Genomic DNA, 21,006 nt, shown 5'->3' on the forward strand with positions numbered 1-21,006 from the left:
TAACTGAACTTAGCCCCAAAAATGTTTACATTACATGGCAACATGACATTACAAGGTTTTAGGGGGCACCACCCATTTCTACAGCTATCCATCATCCTAGATCAGGGGTCGGCAACCCCTGGCATGCATGCCGAGCATGGCACAAGGCCATTTTGCTTGGCACACCACTGCCAACCTGGGCTCTAGGCAGCTGCCTGCTGCTGCAAGCTCTGTGCTGCCCTGGTCACAACTGCCCTGTGTGCACAGGGGCAGCACAGGTAGCAGTGCAGGGTTGTGCCCCTCACTGCTGCCACCACCTGCAGGGGAAGTGTGGCCAGGGCAGCAGGGAGCTCGGAGTGGCAGGCAGCTTTCACATGCCTCCCCGTTGTGCCCTGCCACACCAGGTTCCACACACTGCTCTACAAAAGCAGCAGGAGAGGACAGCATGGTAGTGAGCACAAGCCCAAAAAGTGCACCCACCATGCCCCTATGCCTCACACAGACCTGGGAGATACAGGTCCCCCCTACCCCTGGGAGTGCATGCTGCCACCGGGAGTCAGCCCCACATCCCGCTCAAGCCCGCAGCAAGCAGCTCCTGCTGCAGCAGACACTACCTTCTGTTAGGAGCAGGAAGCTGCAGACCTGGGTCCCTGGCCCCATAGCCCTAGCAGCTGGGGGCCCCTTCCAGCAGGGCTGCGGGGCACGGAGCAAGGGGTATAAGCAGGGCTAGGCGGCTGTTGTGAGGGGACCCACACATACAAATACACAAAATCAAAGGTAGTAACAAAAGTTTTATTGTCACCAGCTTTACAATTTTTAGAAAATCTGGTATTTACTGTAAAAAAAAAAAAGGCAACATTTATGATTATTAACTATACTAATATGCAGTGCATTCTGCCATGTAGCCCCCTGCCCTCATTTTGTTTTTCTGGCATGCTGGCAGTCTGGCACCTTCCAAGGTAGACATTGTGGTTTTTTTGGAACTCCAGCCAAAAAAAGTTGCCTACCCCTGTCCTAGATCAAGACTGCCTACAATACAAACAAAATGCAGAATAAATAAAGATAGGTAGGATGGGCTATTTTAAGATCATCTTATAACTTCCCCCCTAGCCCCGCAATGATCAAATGATTTGGCAGGTCTCCCTTCCTAGCAAGGGAAGGAGAAAAGTAATAATAAGAAATCCAAACACATCCACACATTATACATAAAAACTGGAAAAGGTTTAATGCGACTATCACTGATGCAAATTATGGATAACACAAATAATTGTATTGGACAAAGGGAAAATAACTTCTGGAGATTTAGGGCTATAATAAAACAGAACTTTAGCAAAGACATCCAAGAGTTTGCTTGCAATATTTTCCTAGACAAGAAAAGGGTCAGGAAGGCAGTGATTTCCAAATAATTGTAAAGGTTAATGAAAGCTTAGCGCTTCCAGTTACCAAATATAAATGCTGACCTCACACCTCCACACTGATGCACCATGATCTTCCTGAGTCTATAGGAAGAAACGTGATTTTCCAAGTAGCAGCGCTAGTAATGTAACTGACAGGTGGGTGAGTGGGGCACCAACCCTGGAGGGACACCAATTTAGGAGGGGAACCAGAATCACCCCCATCCTCACGGAGTCCATGTTCTGGCAGCGAAGACAGACCTACAGCACTGCTCTTGTGGCAACAGCCAGATACACAGATGCTATGCTGTTACTGTAAGAGCAGTGCCCAAGGCAGGCAGGCTGCAGTGGTAGCTGAAGCAGCAACCTAGGACTGTTTGAGTTCCTAGCATAGTTAAGATACCTGCGCAACTTGGAAGCTGAGCCCTTGTGGCACTCTCCCCCACCTACTCCAACCCCTCACTCTCAGAACCTGTGCCCCTCCAGTACTCTTCCCAAACCCTCCCCAGAGTTTTCCCAGGATGCCAACCCTGCCTGTTATGCATCTGAGCAGCACAGCTGATTTAAAAGTATTCTTGTCATTTTCACTTATGCCACTCAAAACCCTCCAGATAATAGTGCAACTATCATCCTAATTTCACTGAAATTCAATTTCTCCTGCTGAAGAAAAGTACAAGTAGATCCAGGAGGCTCCAAAGAAGAATAGAGAGGAATAGAGTAACTGAAGTTCTTCTACACACCACCACACCATTCATACCAGCCAGCTACGTCTAAAAAGGAAAAATACAGTTCCGCCTAGATAGAGATGGGTATAGATTATGAACAGACCTACAGCCAATGGCTGACAGACTGTATGTCTACACTACAGACCACTGTATAACATGCAGATAATCCAATCTAGCCAAGCAGGGTAAGAGCTCACATCGAGCTTCAGGTTGCTACAGTTAGACTCCTTCTGGTACCCAACCTAGTTTAAAGCTCCCTGCAATACAATACAAAGCTACCCATATATGAAGCAACCAAATGGCGCCTAGAGACAAAACTACAAAAAGAAATCTCAGAAACATATTCCACTCTTAACAGTTAGGGAGAAGAGCCTGGCCTTCATTTTCCACCTTTCAGATCAGTGTCTGGCTGGGCAAGTAACCATAAAACAATATAAGCACTGCTTCAGCACTAAGTTTTATTAGATGCACATATTCACCCTAGTACAGTCTTAACCCAAAGAGATACAAAACTCTGATCATTTCCTGTATACTTTTCTTTCAAAAGACCAATTCCTCAAAGTTTCAAATGAATTTCAATCAATCATTTCTCTAGTCATAAATAATGCCAAGATCTACATTTTATTTCTCATGGAGCTAAAGAAAGCAAAGCTCTCCATGGAATGCTGGGAAAAAAAAAAAACCTGAGACAGTGTAATCTACTGTCAATCACACCCCCAGAAAGCTAAAACAGTTCACATTTCAATATGTTAAGTGTTGGACATTTCCTTTATGGAACTTTAGGAAAGATTCTAGAACACCGAGTATCTGACTTTCACATGTTTCTCTTCCATTTTTAAATCTGCAACAGTGCTACAAGCCCATGTTCCATGCATGTTTAACACTTATTAGGCAACTCCTAGGGGCTTTAATTCTACTTCATATGTGATATACCCTTGGGACATGGGCTTCCCCAACATGTAGCCAATTCTGGTAATGAAAAGAGGGGAGGAGATTCTTCCTAGATCCCCATTAAAGTCTCTCTTAGCCAACTGTGCTGAAAACATTTGGCAAAAATCTCTTCAACTTGTTTTGTACTCTCACAGGAATGGTTTAGAATGAAAGTAGCCAACATGCCATAAATTAGGACTTATATATAAATTAGGACTGACACACTATAACAGAATCAGGAAGAAAACAGGACAAGGTGTTACCCTAGTGGTTCTCAACCTTTTGAGCTGCAGGGCACCAATCCACATCTTTTTGGAATTTAGCTCCACGTGAGAACCACTGAACTAGGATCTAGAGTAGACAGGTGAGGGTAGTGCCTTACTCCACTGTGCCCTGCTTTTTCCACCAGTTGCCCCATTCCCTATCCCTGGTTTGTACCTGAGGAGCAAGCACAGCCCCCACCACCATGTCTGCTACTTCAGTGACTTGTACACTGGAGACTTGAGCGCATGGGCCCCGGGTGCATGGGAGGAGAAGAGGGGATGAATCAGGCTGAAAACTGCAGCCCCACATTCACTCCCCTGCCTGTGCATGAGGCAAAGCACACTGCTGGAAGCATGGGTGCTGCAGGGGTTGGGAAGCAACTATAGGAGCTGCTTCCCTGGAGGAAGCTAAGGAACCCAGGGGGAGGAGCTATCGCTCATCTCTTGGCACAAGGGCTAACAGCTAAGTGACAGCACAAGGGCCAAGCACCACAGCACCTTTGGAAAGATGTTGCAGCACCCCAGTTGCAAATCACTGCCTTAGAAATTAACTGATTCAGAGAGGCATGAGCTTTCATAAGAAACAACCTACACTGTCAGATGCTGGGAATGGACACTATAATACCAACAGAAACTAAGTTACTGTCCACATTAGTTTGGAGCCTACAATAAAGTAAATTGTTTCCAATGTAGCCAAAGCTGCAAAATAAAGTGTATAATTTCTGTCCATACTACAGCTTGTGGACAAGCTCAGTATAGAATATTATTGCCCTAGTTAAAGACTAGAATAGCCTATACTTTCCATACTTTATTTCTCAATAAGCCTCCTAGTGTTTCAGATACTAATCAATCCAGAAGATATTATCATTCAGCAAATCAACTATGAATAGACAAACATACACTAGAAACCAAGATGAGAGGACTGAACTCTCTCAAATCCTACTGTTAAGATCTTAAGTGAGGCTTTCAACAGCGTGAGGCTGTTTAAATGCCATGCATCCCTGTTTTGCTCAGATTAATTTAATGGAAAGAAACAACAGCACTGTGTTTCTTAGAGAAAAGCATGTGTAAAATTACGCAGCTTAATGATCTAAACAAAAAGAATAGGGTTTGACTCAGCTTTGACAAAGCATCCTTCAGAAGTCTGTAATCTTAACTTTCAGTGCTTATGCTTTTATTTATTTTTTAAACAAAGAGTTCCTCTATAAAGCCAGCACATAGAAGGAAACAACACTATGTCTAAATTGCAGAAATCTAACTAACTTATTTACATATGAATCCTTATCACAACCTAATGTTATCTCCTGTAAATTATACATTAGTGACCAAGTTCACCTTGCTAAAGCTAACAAGATCATAGTGCAGATGTTACCAGCAGTCCACTTTCCTCATCCATCTCCGTGTGAGGAAACCAGTACTCAATGGACTGGCAAAACTTTCTTCTTAGTTTAAAACATGTCTTCTTAAATATTGTCTATTTAAGGGTTGCAAAAAGAAGCTGCAAAAAAATGAACTGAAAGTGATCAATACAACTATCTCCAAGCCAGATGGGAAATGATCCTGTTCAACTCAATGGAGCTGTACTATTTAATGCTGAAATCTAATAGCAGTTTTTAATTATTTTACTGCTTAGTAAATGAGAGGCCATGAACAGACACTCATTTCTTGTGGAGGAAATTTTTGAGAAAATTCCCTGCTAGAAAAGCATTCTGGGAGAGGGAGCAGTACAGGTGTTCAAACTGCAGCTGCCTCCTTTCCCTAGCTCTCTGTACCTTCCACAGACCAGTGACTGATCTTGGGAAGGGATAAAGAGCAGGCTGCTCCACTCCTCCCAGAGATCCTGGCTGGGCTGTGGACACGAGCTTTTCTTTGTTTTCTATTATTTGATTTCTAAGCTGGCACTTACGTGGAGCTGCAGGCACAGGGCTCTGCATATGCTATGCACGTGGAGTATCTCCTTCACCTGGCATTTCAAGGATAGCACCTGCAGCCCCTCCACCAGAAGCAGAGGGAACAGGGGGCAAAGCCCTGGGCCTGTTCCCCAGACCAGGCAGTCCCTGGTTTGGGGAAGATGCAGGGAACACTGTCCATTGTTTCCCTCCACTCCCAGACTGGTCCAGGAAGGGACTGTACAAACCTCTGATCTTGCAGGAGATTTTTTTTTATCACAAGGGAGATCTCCCAGATTGTTACCTGGAAGATCTTCTCCCAGATGAAACATGCCCCCTCTGACAGAAACTGAATGAATGATTGTATACTTGTAAATGATTCTCTGAGTCGAATGCCTATAGGTATCTGAAATCATCACTCCTAATTAGACTTAGGCCACCAATGGATATAGTGGTAGCTGTTGCAAAGAATGCATTTGCTGAAGTAGGACATGTAGCTCCTGGCAAAGGTGTGAGCAGCAAGAATTTAAGTCTATTCCTCAAATGTAAAGGCACTTCTGCTCTAAAAAGGGAGTCACAGAAAAAATATGTACTGCCAACACAACACCAGAAGCTTTTACTTCTCACTGAATACTAAAACCAAACTGTATCAGGTGCCTTTCTGGCTGCTAAATGCACCAACTATCCATTGATCAGTTGTCAAAGCTTCTAACTCTCCCAATGGGTCCTACAATGCAGATACTCCTTGTCAATAAAGAGACAGACAGACAGACAGACAGAGAGAGCTGCATACACAAACAAATTTAAATAATCCACTGACTGAGGGCAGGTGTGAAGAGAGAAATTAATCAACAGACTGTGCCCAAAACATGAGACCCCAAGCCATGTGATACAGACCTACTGCACAGGAAACTGAAATCATCTTCAGCTGGCCTGGCCTCTGCTGAGTGCCAGCCATTTCCAGGGACTGGGTGTTTAAGGAAATATCCACTCCATGATTCGAGAAATCCTCAGACTTCTTTTCACTCGTACACAGAGAATAAAAAGTTTTTAAAAACATACCTAGGAGTCACTGGTAACTGTTCACCAATTTCAAGCATGCTGAAGCTTCTCAATTATTTCTTTCAAGTTCTTAAAGCCTCCTATCCTAGAAGCTGAACAGTTTTGACCAAAATTAAGTATTTTGGTCCTTGACTAAAGAGTTAAGGAACTCCATTAAGGAAAAAAAAAAACAGTTTTCAAGGATCAAACAACCTACTCTTTAACAAGGGAATTTATCCAGGCTTTGAGGGAAGTTTAAAGTAGTAAAAATGTTGCACTGATTTCAAGGAAGGGAGAAAAGAGTTAAGGTGCTCAAGTCAACATAAAAACCACATTTACTTGACATTTCTTAGTTTTCTGTTCACTGTAACACTTAAGATTGTTATAAATGAAAAACATTGCTATAATTTTTCTTGTTAGAATTGCTGTATGAAGAGAATTGTCAAATTCAACTGTTTCCATCACAGAAAGCCTGTTTCATCAAGAGTTCTACCAGACACTCCTGGAAGACCTAAGATAGCTAAGAGAACAGTACAACATTCTCTTACGAACCAGTAACCCAAGTTCCTAAACTTCCTTCTTAAACATACACCTGGCCAATTGAATGCATTATCAAAGACACTGCTTTCTCTGGAAGCATCATGTCTAACACTACCAAGAATCAGAACATCAAGCTAGATGGACCACTGACCTTACTGAGAAATTCATACGTTCCACATACTAATTTCTGAACCTTACAGTTAAAATATTTCAGTATGTGGACCTTCTACATAATAAGATAAAAATGAGTAGGAAAATGAAGAAACAGATTGAATTTTATGTGGTACTGAGGTTTCCTTGTAATATTTCCAGAGATCACCAATCCCATTTATAGAGAAGCTTCAAATACTTCAGCACATTCTTCTCTTTCCAATTTTAGTAAAAATGTCTAGCTAGAACAGAAAGTCAAAGTCCAGAAAGTCCATCATTATGATACAGAAGCTAGATATGTACTGAATTAGGAATAATGAAATTCAGCACAGTCACCACTTCCCATCATTTCTATAAAGACATCAAAACCTATCTGGGGTGTTTGGGCAGGTGCCAATTAAATAGCCAATATCTCTAAATTGGTCTGATTAAGTGTCACTAACTGTATTTATAGGAGAAAACAGAAACTCTGATAAACAGAGTTATGCTTAGACAACAGTTAAGATTATTTGATTATTGTTGTGGCAACAAGTTTTTCTAGTAAAAAAATGTGCATCTCGGTGGGGTATGAATTCACATGCAAAAGATTGTTCTCTAGTTTTAAAACAAATTATTTCTTACTGAAATAATTTTCTGGTAGACTTAAATCATTCCTATATTTAAAAGTTATATTTATATTTCCTAAATCGACAGCAGTATTAATTCTATTTAAGCCCAACTACCTATTGGTTGCATCATTACCTGGATGAAATGCCACTCATGCACAGCAAGATCAGAAAATTCTTTAGGGCTATGTATCTATTTGCTTCTCTAGTACCAATTAATTTGGTATAATATCGCCATCAAAAGAGAATTTAATACACTGTACTGAAAACACCTCATTCATTACATACTTGCCTGCTATAAAAAAACTGGTTTACATGAAATCAGTGAGTATATGCATAAATATCTACTCTGTTTAATCAGACTTTAAATCCTTTCATGAAACATGCCTGAGATTTGTACACAGGGTAAAATACTCTGAACACAGAAATCCAGTTGAGCTGCTAAATAACAAAAAGTTAACAAAAAATTGTAAGACTATCAGTCCCCCATAAGCTATCCAAAAAGGTTATCCTTCAACAAAGGATCACTGAATTACTGTAGACGGGCACCAGCTATTATGTACTAATACTTTCTAGAAAATAATTCCATAGAGCAGTTTAAAACAGTCCTCACAACCTTTTTATGCCTAAAACGGATGAGCAGTTCCATATACCTGAAAAGTCCTATTGTCTTCAAATATCAATTTGTACGCATTGGCAAAGCCCAAGTAATAACAGCACATTTATTTAGATGGCCTACAAGATCCTAACTATTAAAACCCAATAACAAAGCCATGGCCTTTGAGTAAAAAGAATCCAATTTTAAGTAAGAGTCTCTTGTTTGCTCGACACTTACAGATAAAGTCCCCTAAACGCTGGTTTGCTTTTTTCTTACAAATTTGATTATGCTACTAAAGAGACTGCAACAGCACAATGATCTGACTTAAGTAACTCATCATGTGTAAATGTATGACAGTGATCATTATAAAAACTGCAAGGGCATACTACAACACTCCTGCATACACAACTAGGCGTAAGTGTTAATTTTACTATTTTCCTCCCACAGTTTCCTTTTATAGTTTCACAATAGCTAGGGTCAGGAGGAACCTGAACAGATTATCTAGCCTGACCCCCTGCCACAGGCAGGAATGAATGCTGGGTTCACCAGACCCCAGACAGGTGATCATCCAACCTCCTCTTGAATTTGCCCAAGGTAGGGGCAAGGACCACTTCCCTGGGAAGTTGGTTCCAGATTTTGGCCACCCTAATTGTAAAATATTGCCTCCTGATCTCTAACCTAAACCTACTGTCCATCAGCTTATTACCACTGTTCCTTGTCACCCCAGGTGCTGTTGATGTCCCCTGATGAGTTTGTAGACAGCCACCAGGTTCCCCCTCAGCCTCCTCTTGCTGAGGCTGAACAGGTTCAAGTCCTTCAGTCTCTCCTCATAGGGCCTGTCCAGCTGCCCTCTCACCAAGTGGATGGCCCTCCTCTGAACCCTCTCTCCAGGCTGGCCACATCCCTTTTGAAGTGCAGCACCCAGTACTGGATGCAGTACTCCAACTGCGGCCTGACCAAAAGTTGCATAGAGGGGGAGTATCACTTCTCTGGACCGGCTTGAGATGCACCTTTGGATGCATGACAAGGTATGGCTGGCCTTGCTGGCTGCAGTCTGGCATTGACAGCTCATGTTCATCTTGGAGTCAATAATGACTCCAAGATCCCTTTCTGCCTCTGGGCTTTCAAGAAGGGAACTCCCCAGGCCTGTATGTATGCTGTGGATTCCTTCTCCCAAGGTGCTGCACCTTGCATTTATCTACATTGAACCCCATCCTATTCTCATCTGCCCTCTTTTGTAGTCGGTCTAAATCTAGTTGCAGCCTCTCTCTCCCTTCAAGTATGTCCACCTCACCCCACATCTTAGTGTCATCAGCAAACTTGGACAGTGTGCTTTCCACCCCCTCGTCCAAGTTGCTGATGAAGATGTTAAACAGTGCGGGCCCAAGGACTGAGATCTGGAGGACCCCACTGCTCGCATCTCGCCAGGTTGAGTACAACCCGTCCGCCACTACTCTCCGGGTGCGCCCCATCAGCCAATTTTTTACCCATCCAACTGTGCAGGCATCAATGACGCAGTCACTTAATTTATTGATGAGGATGGGATGAGAGACAGTGTCAAAGGCCTTCTTAAAGTCTAGAAAGACTATGTCCACAGCGACACCATCATCCAAGGATTTACTTACTTGGTCATAAAAGGCAATCGGGTTGGTCTGGCAGGACCTGCCTTTGATGAACCCATGCTGATTGCCCCTGAGCATGATCTCCCCTGCAGGCCCCCCACAGATGTGCTCCTTGATGGTTCTCTCCAAGATCTTCTCGAGCACTGAGGTGAGGCTTACAGGCCTATAGTTACTTGGGTCCTCCTTCCTCCCCTTCTTGAAAATAGGGACCACATTAGCCAGTTTCCAATCCCCCCGACACCTGGCCAGATGACCACAAATGCTCATACAGCTGGGCCAAGGGCTCCGCAATGACCCCTGCCAGCTCCCTCAACACCCTTGGGTGGAGGGCATCTGGGCCTGCAGATTTAAAAATGTCTAGCTTTTCCAGAAGATCCCCAACTACATCTGCGCTGACTGAAGGCTTGATAGAGCTATCTCCAAAATTGTCCCTATCTTTGGTAGGTGGGATATCCCGGTCCCTGTTCAAGAAAACAGAGACAAAGAAACTGTTAAAAATATCAGCTTTTCACAACATTACCATTTGCGTCTTGCAGGGGCCCTACATTGCCTGGTGCCCTCTTCTTGCTCCCACTATACTTGAAAAAGGACTTTTTGTGGCCGGCGCTCACTGCTGCGCGGGCTGCGAGCAGCTTTTTTGTTCCAGCCAGTGTATTAAAGCATACCATATTACTATTGTGGGGTTTTTTTTGTTTTAATTATACAACAAGATCACTTATGTTAAAGTGTTTTGCAACTTGTCCTCCTTTCTAGCATGTGTATCATGATGAAGTTAAAATGAGAAGTTATGAGGTATGTGGAATGATAAAGAATGAGGTTATCTAAATATTCTCAGAGCAAAATTAAGATTAAGGATTGTTTGAAAAAAGAAAGCCAACTTCTGATTGGTTGCTATGCTGACATTAAAGTTAAAATAGAAACACATTTGTCTATATTACAGGAAGCAGTGCTTCAAAACAGATTTAAAAGCAATGTATATGCTTCAATAGAAGCAGCTGAATTACGGGATGTTAATGCAAACTATACCAAGTTCAGTAATACCGCAACTTTTTACTATTCTTGTTAGTATAACAGTAAAATTCCAGTGTACTCAAGTATCACATTTAAAAAACAACCGAAATAATATCTCTTATGTATACTACTCACAATATATTGTTTAGCTATATACAGGTACCCTGGAGATCTTCAAAAGGAGACTGGACGTACATCTTCCTGGTGTTATTTGACCCCAGCAAGCCCTTCCTCTCCAAAGCGGGCAGCTGGACCCGATGATCTAACAAGGTCCCTTCCAGCCCTAAACTACTGTGAATGCTCCACCATTATCCATTCCTTAACAGTTTTTTTGTTTACTAAACTAAATTTATTCTGAAAGCAGTCTCAGATAGAAAAAAGAACATCCTAAATTGGGAAACAAAAGATTTAGCCCTTTCAATCTCTTGGTAATTAAAGAATAGAAGATGATTGTTCAAATCTGAAAGAAATGATTATCATATTGCTCCCCCTTTTTAGAGCCAATGCACTTGCTTTATTCTATACAGTTCGCTAGGGTTATGCTGGAAGAAACTCACACTTCTATGATTTATCAACAGGTGGAAATTTATATGGGCTTGATTTCTGACTCTTGCTAAAGTGAACCCTTATTATCATCCTACCACAAGCCAAGATGCAATCAATGAAAATATACCAGGCACTTACAAAAATCAGAAGTAGGGCTAAGAAAGGTGTTTAAGGAAGAAGAACAAGACAATTGAGCAACACACCTCTGTGAGAAAGTTCAGAGGTTGGGAAAGACAGTGCTCTCCCTGGAATCCAATTCAGTGTCTGAAGGACACCCAATCTCTTATACAAAGCTTCTAATGGTAAAACGTAGGACTTCACACACCTTTTCCCCCCAGCTGCTAGGAGGAAGAAATTGTTCTCTCACTTCTACTGCGCCTCATGACTCTAGACAGAGAACTCTCCACTAATTACCCATCCGGTTTGGGGTCCTCTTGACCCTCAAGCAGTTTAAAAGCCTGATTGCTGCCGATACTAGGTCTCACAAGCAACAGCAGAGTGAAAAAACGTGACTCTTGGCAATTTTACTGCTGTCAGCTAGGTTCTGATTAAGAACAACAACAGTGACTGGTATTTTGTTAATTTCCCTGTATTAAAGACATAGAAAATATACACACAACTCCAATGCTGTCTGCAAATTAAGAATGCTATTAATCACCTGGAGAGTTATCACATTTCTAACCTTTTAAAGATATTTTAAATGAAAGCTTAAGTTCTGCAGAAACTGATGATATCGGCACCTCCTCTAATAAGCGAACATTTTTTATTCTCCACAAAGGCAGTTTTTTTCATGTATGGTAATAACTGTTCACAGTTTTTACAAAGGAATAACATTCTTATGCTGGGCTTCCCATAAAGTACTTTAAAAAAAATGGATACACTTAATTTATACTTTCTATTCTTGAAAGCCTCCCTCCACCTGCTGAGCTCTACAGTCATGCTAAACAAACCAAATATCTGTGTTCAATTTTTTTCCATCTTCAAGGTATATACTGACACCATTTAGTTGTTGCCAACACTGCTTGAAGTCCTAGGGCACAGTAACTCAGATAATGCTTTCAAACACATACTGTTTCTAAATAGTAATTAATGTCAAGCCCTAAAGAAATGACCTCTGTTGTAACTTCTGGTTCAAGTTACCACTATATAGTTTAAGAAGTTAGTGTTGAATTTGTGAGGGAAGGGACACAGTGATTAATTAATTAATGGCAAAAAATAGCACAGCATAGACTCATGCTTTATAGAGACAATGGCTTCTTTCATCAATTAGCTCAAGACTGTGTAGTCTTGTCCACACACAAGAAATCTGAGGTGCTAGCATGCTTGCCTCACAGCTGTGTCTCAGATCACTACTAGCTTGAGTTGCCTTTGATAATTACCTTATCTTGCCAGTGTGCTTCTGAGCTCACTGAAAGTAGAGAATATATACAATATATACCAGGGGCAGGCAATTATTTTGGGCAGAGGGCTGCTTACTGAGTTTTGGCAAGCCATCGCAGGCTGCATGACAGGCATCCAGGGGCAGATAAATATTAATTTTCTAAATATTTTAGGGGCCCTGCAGGCCAGATAGAATGGCCTGGCAGGCTGCATGTGGTCCGCGGGACACATTTTGCCCACCCCTGATATATACAATGACCATGTGGGTTCTATCAGTGGCTCACGAACCATTTGTAGGTTCCCCATACATGCTTCCCCTCCTCCCCCACCACATGCACGCCATAGTACACACAACCCTCAACAGTAACAGCACATATCATGGGACTACACATACACAAACTTGTGCTCAACTGACTTGTAATGATTCCTGTTAACTGGAGTCCACAGGGTAACTGCTGCCCTCATAGTGAGGGGAATGGATCCTCATAGCTGAGCACTACTACAATGTTTCAGCTAGCTCACCAAAGAAAAACAGAAAAATCTCTCTCTTTTTCCTGAAGTTGAGCAGCAATGGCTGCTTATCACTTCTCAACAACTATCGCTCCCACACAGACCTGGGGATGAGATATAGTAAGGACCCCAAAACAGCATTCTATAAGCAAGCACAGTTGCATCAAAATCTGAATTGATCACCTTGTGCACAGGTTTCTACAGGTACTGCTGGAACACTACACTTCAGTTTACCGTTTGCCTCATAATAGTTTTCCCAAAGCGCCAGTTGAAAAATTTCTTGCAGAAAATGGAGAGACCACTGTACATTCTGCTCTTTGCTAAGAATAGACACCAGAAGTACTTACAGGATATACCACCAGTGAAAACTGCATTTATCAAGGAAAATAATGTTCCTTGCAAGTTACAGTAGTACAGTGTCTCTCAACTCTTTCTATATTGCAAGCCCCTTAACATCCTCCACATCTAGTCACCCCAACTCTCCACATTAAACAACATGGACACGGCAGGTAGGTTGCAAGTCCCAGCACAAGAACCTTTAATATAATGTTTCTAAACTCTTTAGTTACTGTGGACTCAATAAGATCTCCTGGAATGATAGCGCTATACACTTTCCCTTAGCTCAGAAAAGATTTCCAAGTTCCCTGGAAAACACTGCTTTACAAAAACGTTCCAGGTACTGAGGAGGTGGTACCCAGAGGACAGTGCGAACACACCTACTAGGCAAATTGGCCAACACAGAAAAAACAAAGGGAAGAGCAGAAGAGAAACACTGACTACTATCTACAGCATTAGTAGTGCAAGTTCATAAACTCTAACTTATCAATATCTCTCACAGCCTTGACCCAGAGAGGCTCATCCTCATGAATAAACATGGCCCTGGAGCTACTCTGGCCTTAAGGATGAGCCTCCCTAGGTCAAGGCTCTGAAGGATATTGATAAGTTAGAGTTTATGAACTTGCTACTGCTGCAGATAATAGTCAATGTTTCTCCTCTGCCTTCCCTTTGTTTTTTCTATTGGCACTTCAACAAAAAACAGCTAAACTTGCCTATTATGAAAGACCGAGCACCACAGAGACCACTATATTTCTTTTCTCAGGAGGGGTTAAACCATTTCCTTTAGGTCCAGAATGGAAAATAGACCTAGAGACTGAAAGGTTCTATGATCCTCTGAGTTACCATGCACATTTTAAATTCTTTATTCTCTTAAAAATATTTAATGCTTAATTATATAACGAAGGGTCTCAAAAGCTGTACATTTTCAAAGTGCAGCCAGCTACACAATTTTAGGCATTTAAGCTGTTAACAAAAACAACTAGCAAGAATTTGTGGAAGAACTTTAAGGTCCATCCCTCCAAAAATACAATAGCTTGTTGTAGTTTAGAACTTGAACTCACTCATAAAATAGTTGTTATATGTATTTTATGGTGCCCATCAGCACAGGATCTAAGAAAACTAATGTTTTCTCCTTGACGGCTTTTAAGTTACAGTGCAGACTGATACCTTAAAAAAAAAACATAAACAGAGTAGGTGTGCCATTTTGCACAGTCATCCACAACATACACACCTTCAGTTACAGTTCCAGATTTTAAAGTTAATGGAACAGTCAGTGCAAAATGTTTTATTGAAGATTTGCATATTTAGTGCTGCAACTTCTATTGCTACCTTAAATTGCATCACCTATACACAAAGTGCCCTATGTGTAAAAGTTTTGATCCAAACCAAGATCGAAGCTAAAGATATACACTCCCCATTTAACTTTCCCAGTCAAAGTAGGCCTTGTTTTCATGACTATTTAACTTGGTTAACTCATAGTTCCTGTTATCACTGTTCCTACTGAATGATCAAATATCAAAGACCAGGATTTGAGTTTGACACTTTCATGTTATACATCAGTTATATAGTACATTGCAACTGAAAGATCAACTATGCAAAGTCATTTTCAAAAAGTTTTGATTATTTGAGTACAATTTGTAATTGTTAATCCAAGTGGTATTTGCTTTTCTATCTACAGAATTCTGTAAGCATGAGGAAATTGAAAAGCAACTACTTAGGAGCATAAGGAAAGAATTACTTTTAAGAAATGGGTTTATCATACTGCAACAACCGGTTTTTGTGTAAAACACCTAAGTCTTAACTATTTTCCAAACCTTTTGCCTGAAAATTCCCTTGCTGGCAGTATTCCTCTATCACCCATACATTTCTGCTGAAGCCTCAGGAGTTGACTAGAAAGTGAAAGGTCACTAAATTCCATAACCAGTTTCCAGCCTGAATGATGTGCTTAAGAGCAAGAGAAGGTTTTTTGGAGGATGAAAGTGAGTTACTAAAATATTTAGCTGGCATTTCATTTTAGTTCACTGTGTAAACAGCAAGAGTAGACTGGAGTAGCAGGGTAACTTTAGAAGAAGCTATAGCAGGAAGTATGCACTAATGATTTCTGTAGGAGCTAGGTAGGGTACTGGAAAATAATCTTGTCCAAGTATATAAATTCAGAAACAGTATTTTTTAAAATACAATCTTTCCCTCTCAAATAGCTTTGTTAGTTTTACATGAACACTCTACAGCATAACTATATCCACAACCAGGCAATACCAAGCTAAAACTTACTATTTTAAAGGTCAACTAAAAACAAACAGTTAAATAGGCATCTTCAACTTTTCTTGTAGCCAAGATCTAACCAGAGGGTTAGTTAACAGCATATCTTTTTAGTTTGTATTACTGTACAACTAATCAGCAGCCAAACGGTCTTATAAGCAAGAGTGGGAGATCTTATTTGAGTGTTTTACATAAATAAAAGTTCAAGACAAATCCTTTGATGTGTATTTACAAGTTAGAAGCATTTAACTAGAGTTTAAGGTTTCAGTGAAGCATATGTGGCTCTTACCTTCTGTTTAAAAGGTTTGTCGGTCTCTTTCTAAAGTTGCTTCATTAACTTTTTTTTTAAATGTATAAAATAAAAAGAACTGTATTTTGTTTTTCAACAGTAACATTATATAAATCTAGCTGCTGAAACCTAAACTTAGTTTGATGTTACACAATTACTCTGTAAACATTTACCTACTGGCAAACCAAGATTCTGTAAGCTTCTGAAGCAAGCTTTCTCTGCACGTCTTGTGCAAGTCATACAATGTAAAAGAGAAAATCCAGCTATAACATAGGAGACATCATAACAACTCACACTCTACTCTACCTTCTCTAGCATAGGCCAGTATGAGAGTCGTTACAAAAGAGAAAAGCTTGGTTTACCATCTGGTGGAGCATCCAATGTCACATACATGCTGTTCCAACATTTATGATTAACAAGACTGCAGCGTTCTTTCATCTTTGCAGTTCACCTTCATTAGATTAAAGTGTTATTAGATTATACAAAGGAATTAATTCCTTTGGATTGAGATAGATTGATAACAGAAGAAAAACAGGGATAAAGACAAGTGAAGCCATGAAAGCGATACAACACAGAAATCTGCCACAAGACTTCATTCAGCTTGTCTTTGCTGCTGAGCTGATGGATGGATAGGAATCAAAGGAGAGACTGAGGAGAAATCAACAATACCAGTGAATGCAAAGGTGGCAAACTGTCAGGAGACAGAACCATCATTGTTCTATCACACAGCCCCAAAATGTAACTGAGACTGTTAGTGACATTTAGTTTGTATTATTATTGATACCATATTTACTCAAATCTAAAATGAGGTTACCCATCCTAATCAGCATATGGGGGGGGGGGGGAAGACACACAACACGCGACACTCATTCTAGATCCAAGTACAAAGGGGGGGTGCCAGGAGCGGGGTTGGGGGGGTGGACGACACACTGCAATGGCTCTGACTTTGGCCTTGAGCCTAGATTAGGATCAGAGTCAGACTCCTGTCCTTCTACCCCCTCCCCCATCCACTTGCCCTCTGCAGCTTCTGCCTCTCACCCTGCCCCCTCTGCCCTCCACCCCCTTACTATCAGAAGCAACCTGGCTTGGGCTGGATTCCCTCCCAGGCACAATACCCATCCCCTGCCCAGCCAATCAGCAGCGCCACTACTGCTGCTGCATGGCCCGGCAAGGGCTGCATTTCCATGTGCCATGCTCTGTGATCCAGCAGGGACAAGAGCCTAAGCAGCATCTGACAGTAAGAGGCAGGGGGAATGGGCAGAGATTATGGGGAGTAGGTGGGCGGAAGGGGCAGAAATTGTGGGGAGATGGAGGCAGAGGGGTACAGGTGGTGGGCAGACAGAAAGGCTGCAGGTGAAAGAAGGGGAGGGCAGAGGGCAAGGGAGCCACCTGAAGCCCCACACTCCAGCCACTGCTTTCTGTAGCAGCAGGCAGGGGGGGGCGGGGGGGGGGGAGTGAGGAGGAAAAGGTGGAAGATTTAAGACAACCCTCAAAATTAATTAGATTGTATACCTGGAAAAGTATAACAAATTTATAAATTTTCTGTGTATAGGATCTAATTATTGGGGGTGTCATCTTAAATTCAGGGTCATCTTAGATGCTAGTAAATACAGAACTACCTGGCATTTTTCATCCATAGTTCTCAGAGTCCTTTACACAGAAGTGTAAAAATCCAACCTTCTTCTTTTCACAGATGAGAAAAACGAGGTACAGCAAATGTAATGGACATGTTCAAAAGAGTCACATAAATAATCAATGGCACAGCTCAGAACAAAACCTGGAACACCTCACATCCTCCCTCTAATCCACCAATCGGTACAACACACTATCCCTGCACCCAAAGGAAGAACTACTAAGGTATAAAATGACAACTTAAGCCCCCAGCCCTGCAATAGGTACCACATTATAGGACTCATTATAAGCTCTTGGTGCTTGATACTTTAAATAATAAGGTGCCCAGAATCACACACTTCTGGTTGTTTACAAACAAAAAAAAGTCATGTAAAAGTCATATCTTCTCTTTTATCAGCCATCCAGTTACAGTGAAATGGGCAGACAGACAAAATTGTTTACCTGAAAATTCTCTTCTTTTACTTCCCTCCCACTGCAATCTTACAAACTTAAAAGCTGTGTCTTGTATGGCTGTTTATAATTTTGCATCATTCAGTGGATGATGTAAAATCTTAAATCCTTTTTAAGATTTAAGCTTTTAACATTTTCATGCTGGAAATGTAAAAAATTTCAGTGCAACTAGCAGCTCCCAGATTAAATCACAAATTTAAGTCTGAATTTAAATTTTCCAGAGAAACTAGGCTCCGTTTTTTTGTTCATCCCAAACATCTAGAAGTTTAGGAATCAGCAGAAACAAATCAGAGTGTATTTTCAAATGAGTCAAATTCAGTATTCAATAACATTAGCAGCATCCATCTTGATAAAAAAAAAATGAAACCTCCTTTAACAATAGTAGTATAAATCTTACTAAAGGGTAAGGAAACATGCAGGTTTTAAAAAAAAATATGGATCTATAAACAGACTTTATGGATGTATAAAACAGAGAGATATTTAAGTTGTAATAATCTGCTCTGTATTCAGCTGAGGTAGAAGAGAGGTTTCTCACTCTACTATAGAGCACACTTTACCCTCCAACTCAGAATTAGATTTCCTTAACTCCAGCAATTGCAGATCTACACATTTACATGACTCCAATAACCACTCTATCTGAGCACCAATCTCTAAGGTAACTGCAGCATTTATGTGGAAAAAGTAACATTAAAAAAGTAGGTGTGTATATATAGCTATCTTTAAAATAAATTATTTTTCTTCTGAGAAAAAGACCTCACTATATTGTCTCCTCCTGCTCTAAATTTAATTCTCCATTTGTCTCAATCCATTTCAGTAACCCAATTCGAACAAGCATTGTGTTCTGATCCAACACTCCACAGACCACAGTTTGGGAACTTGCATATCACACTGCAGAAGTCTGACTATTGCTTTTCTTACTTAAAGCAACCAATTTATCCAATAAGCATTTTGGTGCAAGACCTCAGAACTTATCAGTTCAGCTTAGTTAAAAAAAATATACACACACAAAAAAAACCCAAACAACATAGGAAAGCACAGTTCCAAGTGTACATTTGAAGGTTCTTTTTTCATTAGTCACCAGGAGAAATGTGCTGAACCTTTAACTAATCAGACAAGACTAACTGCTGTGCTTAGCATCACTAACTAAACCTAGTTATTGAAGCTGTATATGCCGTCTACCATTTCCAGCACTTCACAAACACAATGTCACCGCACTCATTTTGCTTCTGCACAGACAAGAGCTGTCCAGAACCCAGAAAGGACATGACTCTTTAGAAGCAGGCGACTGCGCTCAGGGCTGAATAACAAAGCTGATATGTTGCGCGTGAATGCCAAGCGGTCTGCCACGGCTCTTTTTCCTGCAGTTATGCAGCAAGTGCGTTCGACAGCTTTTTAGAAAGCTGGGAAGCCAGATCCATTGCAGCACAATAGGGGCATGATCCTGATTGCATGTTCTAAGCCACACAGCAAGGCCAATAACAGCCTTTCAAAGGAGGCCCTGCCATCACCGAGGCTCAGGGGAGGAAGAAGGGGAAACCCTGCTAAATCGCACTTGTTAAACTAGGACTCAGAAGCCAGATTCATTACCAAAAACCAGATCCGGACAGAGGTTAAGCAGCCCTTGAAGCCTGGCCAGCCTGAGGACCGAGGGTCTAACAAATGCCAGGAGAAGGAGAAAAAGTGCCTGGCAAATGGTCTGAAAAGGAAACTAAAAAAGCTGCCTGAAAAATGATCCGGCTGCTGCGCCTCCCAGCCCGGCCCCACTGCGGAGTATCCCGCGCCCCCCGCCCCCAATCGGGGCGGCTCATACAGCGGGACGCGGGGCATTCATCCACCGCCCCCCCCCACAGCGGGGCCTGCGATGCTGCGGCCGCCACCGCCTCCCTCCGCAGCGCAACCCAGGCCGCCATGTCCTCGCTCCCCTCCCGCCAGGACCCGCATTGTCCCCGGCCCGGGCGGACACCAGGGGACGCGGATGCCGCCTCCCCCACCTCCCCCCGGCCCCCGCGTTACCTTCATGATGAGCTCAGGCTGCGGTAAAACCCCCGAGCGCGGCCCAGGTCGGACCTGCAACGCAAAACAAAAGCGCTCAAGCCGCCGCCACACCGCACCGGGCAGCTGCTGCGCGGGGAGGGGGCCCACCCGCGCGCCCGGCGCCCCCCTTGCCCGCTGACGCCATTTCTGTCAGAGGAGAAACTTGCCACAACAACAACCCGCCGCCGCCGAGCCGAGCCCCGCTCCCCCGCCGGGCACGGGGGGCGGCCCCAGCATTGCTCCCCGCAAGGGGCAGCGGGAAAGGGGAGGGGGGACAACTCCCGCCGCAGTCCGGTGATGAGAAGAAAAACAACCCCCGCCCCTCCCCCACCCCCGGCCGCTCCCGGCCCCCCGGTTACCTTTGTTCGGCGCCGGCCGCCCGCAGCTCCCCTGGCCCGGGCGGAAGCACAGGGAGCGCAGCCGCCCCTAGGCTCCGGCCCCGCTGGCTCTCTGCGACACACGGGCCGATGCTCCCGGCCGGACGCAACGACGCTGCCTACTCCGCGACGCTCCGCTGCAAGCCTCGAGCGCCCCTCCCCCCTCTCCCCAACTGCCTGCCTGACGGGCGGAGCGGGCCCCGCCCTCTCGCCCCGCCAATTGGCCCGCGCTCCGCCAGGGCCCGCCTCCCCTCCGCCGCCATTGGTCGCCGCTTCGGAAAGGTTGACGTCAGTTTTCCCCCAGTTCTATGGAAACACCGACTCGGTGCCGCGGAGGCTCGCGGGAGCTGCGGTTCTTCCCCCGCCGCTCCGAGCGCCGGGGCCGGGGCGGACGGACTACACCGCCCAGGGTGCACCGCGCGAGGCCCCGCCGCTCGGAGTGGGGG

At 43.0% G+C, this 21,006-nt stretch overlaps 1 protein-coding gene across 2 annotated transcripts in view; it reads right to left on the minus strand.

The window, feature by feature from the left end:
* The window catches only part of ARID4B (AT-rich interaction domain 4B), a 153,153-nt gene extending 132,436 nt beyond the window's left edge, over positions 1–20,717 (minus strand). For both annotated transcript variants that reach the window (XM_014596786.3, XM_014596785.3), the window contains exons 1-2: positions 20,543–20,717; positions 20,163–20,216 (exon numbers count right to left, since the gene is read on the minus strand). In XM_014596786.3, the coding sequence (XP_014452272.1) occupies positions 20,163–20,168 (6 nt within the window). In that variant the 5' untranslated portion in view covers positions 20,169–20,216; positions 20,543–20,717. The remainder of the gene's footprint in view (positions 1–20,162; positions 20,217–20,542) is intronic.
* Positions 20,718–21,006: the final 289 nt, after the last annotated feature.

Source organism: Alligator mississippiensis, chromosome 1 (genome assembly GCF_030867095.1).
Source record: "Alligator mississippiensis isolate rAllMis1 chromosome 1, rAllMis1, whole genome shotgun sequence".
In the NCBI taxonomy this organism is placed as follows: domain Eukaryota; kingdom Metazoa; phylum Chordata; order Crocodylia; family Alligatoridae; genus Alligator; species Alligator mississippiensis.